At 43.7% G+C, this 12998-nt stretch overlaps 1 protein-coding gene across 4 annotated transcripts in view; it reads right to left on the bottom strand.

Annotated features, from left to right (window-relative positions):
• Nucleotides 1-12998, bottom strand: part of ATP9A (ATPase phospholipid transporting 9A (putative)) — a 111844-nt gene that overhangs the window by 74215 nt on the left and 24631 nt on the right. For all 4 annotated transcript variants that reach the window (XM_075901191.1, XM_075901190.1, XM_075901189.1 and 1 more), the window contains exons 2-4: nucleotides 9350-9494; nucleotides 7186-7299; nucleotides 1509-1617 (exon numbers count right to left, since the gene is read on the bottom strand). In XM_075901191.1, coding sequence (XP_075757306.1) covers nucleotides 1509-1617; nucleotides 7186-7299; nucleotides 9350-9481 — 355 coding nt within the window. In that variant the 5' untranslated portion in view covers nucleotides 9482-9494. The remainder of the gene's footprint in view (nucleotides 1-1508; nucleotides 1618-7185; nucleotides 7300-9349; nucleotides 9495-12998) is intronic.

The following is a 12998-nucleotide window of genomic DNA, read 5'->3' as shown; positions in this document are numbered from 1 at the left end:
AATACCATAATTACCATTTAAAACTTAAGCATACAAAAAACCATCTGAAAAATAATGAAATAGCTTATGTACATTTTTGGTACCCCACCTCACAAACCTGGTTTAGTGATATTAACATCTTAAAAAAGTCATCTTATACTTTATAACTAAATTAACACTGATATATATACTTATGAGCTTCTTCAGCATTTAGGTTATTAATATACTTTATAGAGTTATAAGAAGAGCAAAATTAATAATGCATATGTTGAAAAAGTTCCTAGTATGTTTAGTGGAGTCACGGCTAAGGTAACAGACTAGGTGAATTTTCATGTCATAGTTAAGTGTTGGGGTAATGATGAGTATGTATGTAAATTATCTTAAGTTATACTGTATCCTAACTGCCCCTAGATGCTGCTGAAGCAGCCCCCCAAGCTTCACCTTTGTTCAGCTGGAGTCTGGAAAGTTTTTCAAGTCAAGACAAGGCTATTAGAACATTTAACTGTCACCAACAACCTGCAAATTTTTTGCTTTCTTTAGTTATCAATGATTATGCTGTAGTTGGGTATTTTGTATCAGCACTATATTTACTTCAGCAACCTTATTAAAATCGCTGGGAAAATCCTTCACTGCTTACAGCAAAGTACATTATTTCCTTCCAGACAAAGGACAAGCAAGGAAATGTACCTGGAAAACAAAAGTATTATGGAAAGCCTCATGCATGGCTACTCATGTGAATACGATTTAATTTTGAACCTCTGGCCGATAGCTAGCACAGGCTTCATTCTCAAACCATTTCACTTCCTGCACTTGGATCTCCCTCCCTCTCTTTGGCCCCCATGAGACCTCCCTTCGGCCCCCAAGAGACCTCACTTCCTTTAAAGAATGTTGCTCCCATCAGGCCATTCACTTATAATTAACCAACTAAAAGATCTATAGTACAATTTTCATTTTCCAGGTTCCATTTTCTCCAGCACACCATGGCACCACAAACACCAGGTCAGGGCACAGGTTTTACAATGGGCTGTGATCCTCCTGAAAGTTCAGCTGACATCTAATGTTTGCCTGGATTGATGTGTCTGCGTGTAATTTAAATTTATGAAAAGGAACTACATCTTTACATTTAGCCTGCACAGCAGCAAATGCAGCATCACGTAGGCTATAAATAAAATAGTGAGATTCTGGCCACTTTGCACAGAGTGTGCCCCAGAGTTACTTGAAATAGCTTGCCTGTTCACATTTGCTCTTGATTTATTTCCTAGGGAACATGCAGTAACAGGCAGCTTCAATTGTAGTTATGCAGGAAGCTATCTGCAAGTCTACCAAGATGTGCAGATGACTCTCCAGTGCTAAAAGCAACAAAGTGGACATTAAGCCACGTGCCAGCATGCCTATAACCCTCCCGCCCTTCTTGAACTCTGCTTCTCTGACTGTCAGCAACATTTGATTGAGTTGCAACTCCTGCTGTTCCAGCAGTCTGCTATAGGATACAGTGGGCAGGGGCAGAGAGCAGGAGCCAAAGAGCTGACCTCTTGCTGTGAGCTTGCTGTAGATCTGGGAGTTTACTTCCTTGTCGCGTGTGTAACATCGGATCTCCTCCACGGCTTCGCGAATGATGGTAACTGCAAGAACAAAACCCTGAAGGGGGAGGAAGGGGGAAAAGAAGAGAAAAAAAACCTAAATAGGTAAAGTGACCAGAAAACATCATCTCCTCAGATTTGTATAAGGCACAATACTGATCAATGCCCATGCCCTTATTCCATGTTTTCATCTTGCTTCCCTGGCGTATTATTGCTTACTCTCTAAGATGATGGGTGCTATACAGAATCTGGATAGGAAGATAAGGATAGACTCACATTTTTAAAATATAGTTTTATTTCTAGACTGCTTTCCAGGCACATCACAAAAAAATGTATCCTCACATCACCCTTGCGAGATAGGGAAGTTTTATTTCCATTTTACAGCTAGGAACTGAGGCACACAAAAATGAAGGCCTGGATCCTAAAAGGTACTTAGGTGCATAACCCGGTCTACATCTAAAAATGAAGTCAACCTAGTTATGTTGCTCAGAGCTTTGGAAAAATTTCTCATCCTGCACAGTGTAGTTAGGTTTACCTAACCCTTACTGCAGACACAATCAGATTGATGGAAGAATCCTTTCTTGGATTTGATTACTGCCTTTTGGAGAGATGGATTATCTACAGTGATAGAAAAAACCCTTTCTGTTGAGGCTGTAAGCGTCTGTACTGAGGAACAGTTGCAGTGCTATAGATGTGCTACTACAGTGTAAATATGGCTTCACATACCACCACCCCAAGAATTCAGTGGGAGTTAGATCCCTATATACATTGGAGGGTCTGGGCATATGTGACTTTCCCCATATCACACAGGACACCCACTGCACTGCCAGATCTCCCAAGACCTTATCCTGTGCCATAAACACAAGGCCATTCAAGATAATTCATCTAATTGGAGCCCTGATCCTACAAACATACATATGCCTAACTTTATTACCATGAGTATTGCCTCCAAATTAATATGACTATTCACCATATTAAATCATTGGCAGGATTGAGGCCTACTAGATCCTTCTCTTCTATAAATGGGAGGAACTAGTTCAGTTCCTACAGCAAGGAGAACATGCACATCATGCTCTTAGTATTACCCACATTTAAAAATAAGCAGAGTTCAGACAAATCAACTCCCTTTATGGGCTAGTTTCACAAACTCATTTGCTACTAGGCATTATCCAGCTCTGATTCGCTACACTGCTAAATCTGGCATATCAATGAACAAGGCTGAAAGTGTTCTACTCTTATGTGACAGTTCACATTTCATAATCCTGTAACTAGCTAGCAGGTATCTTCTCAACGAATGTATTAGTTAGTTGTCCAATAAAACTTTGATTGCCTAACAAAGTTTGATAGTTGCAACATACAATTAGGGTTGCCAGGTGTCCAGTTTTTGCCCGGACAGTCCGTTATTTCTGGCCCATCTGGTTAAAAAACAAAACAAAACAAAACAAACCCCCTCACCCACCCACCCAAAAAAACCCAGAAAATACTGGACATGTAAAATGTCCAGTATTTTCTGTTTTTCTGGGACAGAAGGCTGGTGGGGCTGCGTCTGGAAGTGAGGAGTGTGGGGATTCTTAAAGCTGCAGCGACCTTCTTTTGGTTGGCTTTTTTTTTTGCTCAACAAGTTTGGTCTCCTAGTTTTTGTTTTTTGCTCAACCAAGTTTTTTTCCTGCCATGGTCGGGAGTTTTAGTGAAAGCATCTGGCAAGCCTATGTACAATAAAAGACAAAACCATGCACAAATTTATAAATAGTGTAGGAAAGAGTCTGGGAAGTAAATACCTAAACAAATGGGTAAGATTTCCCAACATGGCTAATGAATTTTGGGTGCACTAGAGAGGTTTTCAGAAAAAAAAAAAAAAAAAAAGGAAGGAAGGAAACCATCTTTGTTGCTTATTTTTACCTTGCTTTGTGGATCAGTAATCTAAACATTTCGGGTATCGGAATTTCAAATAATCATCCACAAATATTCCCACATGTCCTGCCTCACTATGCCATCATGTAGGTCATTCTATACCGAACACTTGTATCAGCAGGCAGTGACGAACAAAGACTTTTCTTATACAACTCTCTGGAAGCTAATATGCTGAACCCTAATTGCTCATGTGGCCCAAACAAATCACAATTGCTGATAGGGATCTATAAAAAAACCATAGAAGTGGGAGGATGGAATGAGGGCTTGTTCAAACTAGTTTTTACACTCATTTTTTTCTAAAATGAGCAAATACAATATCTTTGTCATAAGCACATTCAACTAGAAACAGGGTTGACAATGAGCAGAGTTTTAGCAGCAACTTCATTATATTCTTTACTTGTGGTGTATCAGTTTGCTTTTGAAAACACCATTATCAAATTGCAGTACATTGAATGGAAATAATTTTCCTAATCCAGTTGAAAATGAAGAGAATATTTTACCATCAATACTGCAGGAATTTTACCAGTAATTTCCAAAGAGCAGACTAAAAATGTAGTCTTTATTACTGTGGCTCTATGACTATTTTAAAGATGTTTTGCTTCCTATCTTAAAAGCAACAAGTTATATCCAAGAATTTCTAAAACCTGGTGGAAGATCCAAAGAAGTGAAGTGGTAATCTGAAGTGAGCAGTGCCCACGAAAGCTCAAGATACCACCTTCGTGTTTTGTTAGTCTTTAAAGTGCTACCCTATTTGTTGTTTTTCAAGTTTATCCTGTACAGACGAACTTGGCTACCCCCTGAAGCAAATAATCACAGTTCATTTGCAGCCTTGCTGAAGGAAGGAGGACAGCAGCACAGGTTTGATGCAAGTGTATCCTGCTATTTGTTTACTAAAGCTGAACTGTTAAATTACTTAAAATACTATGCAGAAAACACAGGGCATTTCTTGGTGATTAGCTACCAGCTGACCTCAGGGGCAGAAAAGGACTGTACACTCCAAAGAGGCTGCTTACTGGAAGTGGAAGGAGGGAAAAATGAAGTGCACAAATTAAGTGGCTATTGTAGCTTCAATTGACTTGTGCAGTACATTCCTATGTGCATTGGCTAGGTAGTTTAAGTCATCTTATCATTCCATTCTATGACTCCTTATTGTGCCTATGTAATCCTTTCCCTCTGGTGTACCACTGCTCCCCAGCCTCTTGTCTCCCTTCCCTTTTTTAAAACTCACTATCTCCTTTTATCTGCTCAGCTCCTAAGCACTTATTTCTATCACCCTAGAAAGTCAGCTTTGAAGTCCAACACCCAGAGTTTTAGAATTGCTTGCACACACAAATGTCTACACACCTTACTGCAGATCTGATATGCGTATCTCATGACTGACCAGGCATGCATACAGACATGCAAATGCATGTAATTCTGAAAATAGGGATATAATTTTTAAAAGTTCTCCTGGCACACCTTCCCCACTCTAACTTCCACTGGGAAAGTATCAAGGTTCCTCTGAGGCAGCTGACAGCAGAAAGGGCACTTGGGTCACATGCACAGCAAGAGGTATGAGGCATGCAGAAAAGAGCCAGCCAGAAAACATTTGAAAACTCTGCAATAAGGAAGTTATTCACTTCTTCCCGCAGATTTGAGATTGAAATAAAGCCAGGTAGAATTCCTATGGATGCACCAAGAGACCTGCCTACCAACTTTAACAAGAGATGGAAGAACCCATCTCAAATGGTTAGGTGGCATCCCTTCCCAAAACACCACCGTGAAGTTGACTTTCTGAATAGGTCAGTAACTCTATGGGTATGTCTACATTGCATTCCTCTTTCGAGAGAGGAATGCAAATTCAGCGAACAAAATTGAAAATGAAGCGCGGATATGAATTTCCAGTGCTTCATTTGCATAATTGTGTCCGGCCGCTTTTTTGAAATACCCTATATTGAAAAAAGAAACACTGTCTAGACGCAGTTATTTTGAAAGAAAACCCTTCTTTCAAAATTACCCTTAAGCCTCATTTTATAAGGAATAACCGTGACTAGGCAGCATTTCTTTTTTCGAAATAGGGATTTCGAAAAAGCGGCTGGATGCAATTATGCAAATGAAGCACAGGAAATTCAAATATGCACTTCATTTGCAATTTCGTTCATCTGTATTTGCATTCCGAGAGAGAGAGAGAGAGAGAGAGAGGAATGCAATGTAGACCTACCCTATGTCTAGAGTTTTCCCAAAAAACTTCACTTATGTCCACACTGCAATCGCGTTCTTTCGAAGAAAAAAAAAATTGAAAGAACAGAGGGGTTTTTCCGACATTGGTAAACCTCCTTCTATGAGGAAGAAGCCTTTTTCCGAAAGAGCTCTTTCAGAAAAAGGTGTGTGGGGACGGGGAAGAGGGAGTTATTTTAAAAGAAGAGGAAAGAAGAAAAAGCATAGGTGCCCTTGTGGCCACTCCATCTATAGCAATCACAGCTTAAATGTGAGATAGCATCCACACTGAATGGACGCTATCTTTCGAAAAAGCAGATCGCTTTTTCGATGCGCTTTGGCAATGTGGATGCTCGCTTTTGGAAGAAGTTTTTTTGGAAGATCTCTTCTGAAAAAGCTTCTTCTGATCGAAGCCTGCAGTCTAGACATAGTGTGCGTGCGTGCCAGGGATGTAGAGGTTTCAGGGGGAAGCCTTTGGGGCCACAATGATACTCACAGCACAAGCCAACGGCTGCAACTTAAGTGTGGTCGCATATACATACACATATATATGCAAATTTATGCAAGACTACACAACAAGCAGGCTCCAGGCCTCAGTTCTGCTGATATTAATAAAATGCAATATTTGCCCAGTTTCCTCCCATATTACAGCACTTTTAATGAGCAATGACAGTCCAGGAATTTAACTACTAAAACGCATATCAACAGAAGACCATTATATTGACTCCTTTTTTGTTTTGGCTCCCACCCATGAGCCACATGTTGAGTCCCACACCATGAACCGCAAACAAACAGGCCATGGGTTTAGTAGCCTTGCTCTATACTCTGAACAACTATGAATAAATAAAATGTAAAATATACATATATATTTTCTGGAACTAAAACTGATTTTACAATCAGCCTGTCGACCCATCCTGAGTCTCTAAGTTAAACTGGTAGGTGGAACTGCATGCTTTGCCTTCATTGCACATATGGTCATTCAATAAGATCACTTTTAAACCTGCTCTTTGGTCCTTTTCTTCAGCTGACAAGCTTCTCTGAACTTCTGCTGATTTGCAGCCCTCTTCTGGAATGTTGTGCCAGAGCAAAACGACCCAGTACAATCTCTCAATTTTCACATGTAACTTAGCAACTGTAATCAACATTCATAAAGGCCAGGAAGAGGTTTACTTTATTCTCCATTTATTCTCTCACTTTTTCTGAGTATAAAGTGGGCCCCTTGCCCAAGTGGTAGATATGGTATGTGTTTCCCAGTTGTGTAAGAGGGAAAGAATTCTGCCCCATTAACTCAGATGAAGAGTGGGATATCATACCTTACTGTCAAACCCTCATGAAGTTAATTTAAAAGCAAGAACAGGCATCTACACTCAGAACATTCAGAAAGTAGACTTCATAAAAATAAGCTGACAAAATATCATGGGACACACAGAATGACTTAGATGGAGAGATAAGGCAACAAAGGACATTTTGTAGTCAAACACTGAAACTTTCTTGAATAAACAAACCTTAGATTACTTACCAAGGGAACCCAATATGTGTAAAGTGCACCAAGCCTCATTTCAGGGACAAACTGAGAGCAGGCCAGAAGCAAGAAGTAAAGATTAAAAAAGTATTTGAACTGGTTAAACAGCACCTACAAAAAAAGAGAGAGAGGAGGGGAGAGGTTAATGGGGATCTCAGAGTTATGCATATTGAACTAGCGATAAGAGACATTCATTTCTGCTAGCTCCCCTAATGTCTAAATCCTAAATAATGGTAGCAAAGCAGTGTTGGGAATAAATTCCAAAAGGTCACCTTAGTGAATACAAGGGCATGCACACAAATGTATCAGATTCTTCAAACATATATATGATTTTACCTTTAAACTTTTGACAAATACCACTCAAAAGTGACAACAACTGTAAGTAGTGGACCCAACATTATGTTTTGCCTTAAAAAAATCTGCTAAAGATATATTTAAAACAAATACAGTTTCAATTTGAGCTGTGTTTGAAAGTAGCTCCTCTCTTCCTTGCATATCAAACCACTACCAGTCAGAACTCTGTTTCATCAAGGGGTGGTTTTGCTTTTAAACTGGTGAGAGAGACTGTGACAATGTAAGTTGAAAGCACATTGCACGTGTGGTCTGGCCAGGCATCACTCTGGGTCTCTGGTCAGAGGGTTGTAGCCTGACAATGAAATATTGAAGAGATGCTGACAGGGAACAAGGGCTACCTGCCTGTTTCCATTGCGAGGGAGAAACTGGAGCTAGCAAGAAGCAATGCCAGGCAGCAAAGAACAGCACACCATAGCAAAACACAGACGGGCAACAAGGGGATGTTCAAAAGTTGTCCTAATCTACCTATTACCTGCCATATATCTTTCCCTAAAGGGCTCCCCCACAGAATATGCTCAAGAGATTCAGTGATTTCCTCAGGTAAGACTATTATTTATAGAGGTGAGCTCATTCAGAGAATAAAACACACACCAGGTGACTTAGGTTCCTAATCACCCAGACCATTATCAAATATTAAAAGGAGCATTCGCTGTGAACAACTTGGAAAAATCCATATGCCCAAGCACACTCATGAGAACTCTTTGTTGAAGGACTATGAGTGAACAGATTTGGGGAAAGCCTAATACAGAGGTAGGAGTGGAGGTGGTCAAATCTGATGAACATGTTGTTTGACCAGCTCATCAAGTGATCCCCTGAGATAACTTATCCCTAGGGCAAAGGAAATAAACCTGTCAGGTAACCCAGTAAGCAGCATTTGTGATCTGACCAACTGTATCCCCACATCAGAAGTTCCTCAAAGAGTTTGCTTAAGAGACAGGTTGGACATTACACAATAGTCTGAAGTCACCAGACACACAGAACAAGCCCATAAGGGCACGTCCGCTCTGCCAGTCAATTTTGGAAAGAAAGTCTGAACAGGCTGTTACAGAACCAAGTGGCTACATGGGCTGGCTTGATTCAGTGGACCAAGAACCCCATGTCACAGGTATAGAGGTGTTCAGGCTGCATTTCTTGCTCATGAGATCCTGGCAGCCATTCCAGTCCTAGAACATCAGCAGAATGTCTGCAATGCAATCCACCCACATGGTCAGGATAGATTCCATTCATCTCCTCCCTTAAATCTCATAGGCTTTGCCCAGAGTGAATTTCACTCACAGACACAGCAGCATAAGATGTGTAAGGCATCGTGTCTACAGCCATACAAACGGCAAGTTAATTTTGCATTCAACACAATGAAGTTTAGGCAGTGCTGCTACTAGGATGCGAATATGTACATGGGTAACTGATGAGCCTGGGCTCATGTGTGAGAGGAGCCAGCTTTTAAGCTGGTTTTCCATGTGTACCAGCTCCTTCAGGACCACCTCTCCTCCCCTTCCCACCACTGCTGCCTCTGATACAGAAGCCAACAGCATGGAGGGGTGTGGCAAGTGGCTCTGCAGGAACTGGCCCCACCCCCACATAAACGTGAAACTGTTGAAATTTTCAGCAGTTACATGTTTACCTAAATAAATGCATTTTAACATCCCTAGCCGTAACTAGGCATTTTTGTGACCCCCTATTGTTTTTTCCCCGCCCCATCCTTCCACCCTGAGTGGCTGGCCCACACGATCCAGCATTCACTACATTATAAAAACCACTGAAAACGAGGTAGGGATGGGGAGACACGAAGCTGAAAGAGCATACATACCCCAGGAAGAAATGTAAAAAAGTTGTATTTCTGATTGTTGATTACATTGCGAGGGTATCTCTGGTCTCTTTTTTCTGGGTGGCCAAGCCAAACCGTACGAGGCCTTGGGTCTCTTCTTCCGCAGCATCTCATACACTCACAACACCTATTGGAAGAACAGATGTAATGTATTAAAAGTCTCCATGATCCAGCTGACATCCCCTGCCCTCATTTACCCAAAAAACCCACATATTTTCCACAAAGCATATTAAACACTTGTTGCTCCCCAACAAAGTGCTATATAAACCCATATAAAAACTACAGGTGCACATTGAGCTTTGCTGCTAGTTCAAATCACTTGCCAACTTCTCTCTCAGGGTATGTCTACACTACCACACTAGTTCGAACTAGGGTGGTAATGTAGGCAACCAGAGTTGCAAATGAAGCCCGGGATTTGAATTTCCCGGGCTTCATTTGCATAAAGCCAGGCGCCGCCATTTTTAAATGTTGGCTACACGCGGCACGGACTAGGTAGTTCAGACTAGGCTTCCTAGTTTCATGAGGAGTAATGGTAGTTCGGACTAGGAAGCCTAGTCCCAACTACCTAGTCCATGCAGCGTGTAGCCGCGCGGCACGGAGTCCGCACTAGCGGACATTTAAAAATGGCGGCGCCCAGCTTTATGCAAATGAAGCCCGGGAAATTCAAATACCGGGCTTCATTTGCAACTCTGGTTGCCTACATTACCACCCTAGTTCGAACTAGGGTGGTAGTGTAGACATACCCTCAGTGGTTCTCAAACTTTTTGGCCAGGGTTTGAATGCAAATCTTTCTGCAGACCACCAGCCAACCACCTGTGATGACAAAATGGGTGCAGGAGTGGGCTGAGGGTGGGGAAGTGTTAGAAAAGTGTTAGAAAAAAAAAACTGCCCCCCCAGTAAAAAGTTTGGCCAGGCCGCTCTTGCTATAGTGGGCTGCAGTACTCCTTGGGAGAAACTGGCTGCACCCTTTCTGCATACCATTGCCTTTAGAAAAAGGGAAGGTGTGAAAAGGGGAAAATAGCCTTAGACCAGTGGTCTCCAACCTTTTTACACCGAAGATCACTTTTTAAATCTCAGAACAGGCGAAGATCTACCACCCCGCCCCTTCCTTGAAGCCCCGCCCCCTCTATTCTCCTCCTGTCCATCACTTGCTATCCCCAGCCCTTACTTACACACTCTGATAAACAGTTTATTTTTAAATTATGCGATATATAAAATTAAAATCACATGTTTATAGTTATGAAATAAATGGTCTGTTTTTTATTCATGCTATTTAAATCTAAAATGAAGCATTTATAATTATACATTTTGTGGGGTCAGAGTTCTGCAGCTAGGGGCAGAGGAGAGGGAACAGGGCGCTGGGAGGGCAGAGGACAGGGTTCTGCAGTAAGGGACAGGGTGCCAGTGGGGACAGAGTTTGGGGGAGTGGGGACAGAGTTCTGTAGCTGGGGACAGGGGAGTAGGGTAGGGGGAGTGGGGACAGAGTTCTGTGCCTGGGGAGTGGGGTGCCAGTAGCAGCAGAGAGTCCCCTGCATCTGCCTCCTCCCAGGATTCTTCCCCCCCCCCCCAGAGGGAAGCCAGCACATGCCTCCTCTGGGCCCGACTCCCCTTTCTCCCCCCCTCTGCGGGGCAGGGAAACCCCTCGCGTGCCTGCCCCGGGGCCAACCCCCCCTCCCGTGGCAGGGCCAAACCCACGCGGGAGCCTGCCCCAAGGACAACCCGCCCCCTGCTCCCGTGGCAGGGCCAAACCTCCGCGGGCCCCTACCCCGGGGTCAAACCCTCCTTCCACGGCATGGCCCAGCCTGGCCCAGCCCAGCCAACTCCCCCCCCGGCCAACCCCCACCCTGCCCTCCCGCAGGGTGCCTGCCTGTAGCCAGACACAAACCCCATCTTGTTCCCCTCCCCTCCCCCCCCGCCCAGAGAGCAAGAGAAAGGCAGTCAGCCTTTGATGCCCTGGGAACAGAGGTGTGCTGCCTGTCCCTGACTCTACCATAAACAGAAACCAGACAGTAAATGGGCTAGCTGACGACCCGGGGCCTCCCGTCACCCTGATGGCTAGTACCAGTAATTGACACGCCTGCACTGTGCCTGGAGAGGAATCTTCGCCCATCACATACCAGAGGTGCCCATTGTCTGCATTTTCCCAGGTGTGAATTATGCTTTGCACCCTTCGTGGGAGACTTGGGATTCAAAGCCATTTTTCCTAATTGGCCACTTGAGACCAGGAAGAAGCCTACATGACCCAAGGGGTATAAAGAGGGGTTTAGTAGCCCACCCCATTTGAGCTCCAATCATCTACACCTGCTGGCAGGTATTGATTGACTCCTGAGGTCTGTGGGAGGGAAGCAGCCCACGCACTTCCGGAACTCCCGGAAGTGATGCGGGCTTCAGACAGGACTTCCGTCCACCCCGTGGGAAGCTGGTACTACACTAGAGGTAGGTAGTGGGGCTTCTCAGGGGTGGGGGGGGAAGTGGGTGGTGGGGTTGCCCGAACGCCTCGCGATCAACCAGTCGATTGTGATCGACGGGTTGGTGACCACGGCCTTAGACTCTCCCACCCGTCACCTTGGTGTGAGAACTGCGAGGCTTACCTGGTCACATGAAACCTGCACAGTTTCACCCCAACCCCGGGGACACAGACCCCCACTTGGTGACCATTGGGCCATATATGGTAATATGCAAGTGTGGGAAAGCGATGTGCAGATTTAGGGATAAATACCATTGCACAATTCACTCGAGGAGGTCTTCGCAACACATGTACCACCGTGCGTGTGCCTTCCCATATACTTCAAAGCGCTGCCGACCTGATCAACCAACCAGCCACCTCCCCCGACTCTCGGGTGTAACCAAGGTCTTTGCAACCGAACCGATATCTTAGAAATGTTCTGTGTGCTGTGTAAGTTGGTATGTATGATTTGCTTTTCTTCATTGAATAAGCTTAGTGTTGTAGTTCTTTTTGAGTAGTACATAGAGTTTTTAGTTACCACTGTTATTTAATTAGTGTACCTGGATATCTTTTATTCCCCTTGCCATTCCCATCCTTATATTTCTGACACGTTTAACTAGAAATTGTAGAATAAATATAATGAATATGGTAAAATCATTACTGACATGGTCAATTAAAAATCTTAGAATAAATACCATAAATTCATCACTGTCATAAATAAATATCTTTTATTTACTAAAACGGTCCACCTGGTTCTGTCCTCCCCCCCTTGGGTATGAATCATTGGACCTGTGGTTCTTGCGACAAAGTAGGGGGCAGGAGAGAGCTGAGCCAATGGGAGCAGTGGGGAAAACCTTCAGGCACGCGCTTTCCTGCGCTGCCATCCCCCAACCACTTCCTCCCCCACAAGCTATATCCAGACCATGAGGCTCCCTCCTCCCTCCCATCCTCCCTTGCCGCAGCAGGAAGCTGGTGCTAGTGCACCAACTTCACCAGGGAGAGGGGGCCTATGGCTGGAGCGCCAGTGAAGGCTCTCTGCTCGGGGGGCGGGGGAAAGGGGGCAAAAGTCCCGAGCCTGCAGGCCATCTTCAAAATGGTTGCAGACCACACTTTGAGAATGACTGTTCTATCTGTTCACCATCAATGTAGATTATAAGAATATTGGGGCTGAGATTGAGACACTTT

The sequence above is a fragment of the Pelodiscus sinensis genome, chromosome 18 (genome assembly GCF_049634645.1).
Source record: "Pelodiscus sinensis isolate JC-2024 chromosome 18, ASM4963464v1, whole genome shotgun sequence".
Taxonomy (NCBI): domain Eukaryota; kingdom Metazoa; phylum Chordata; order Testudines; family Trionychidae; genus Pelodiscus; species Pelodiscus sinensis.
This window is presented reverse-complemented; position numbering and strand designations above follow the sequence as displayed.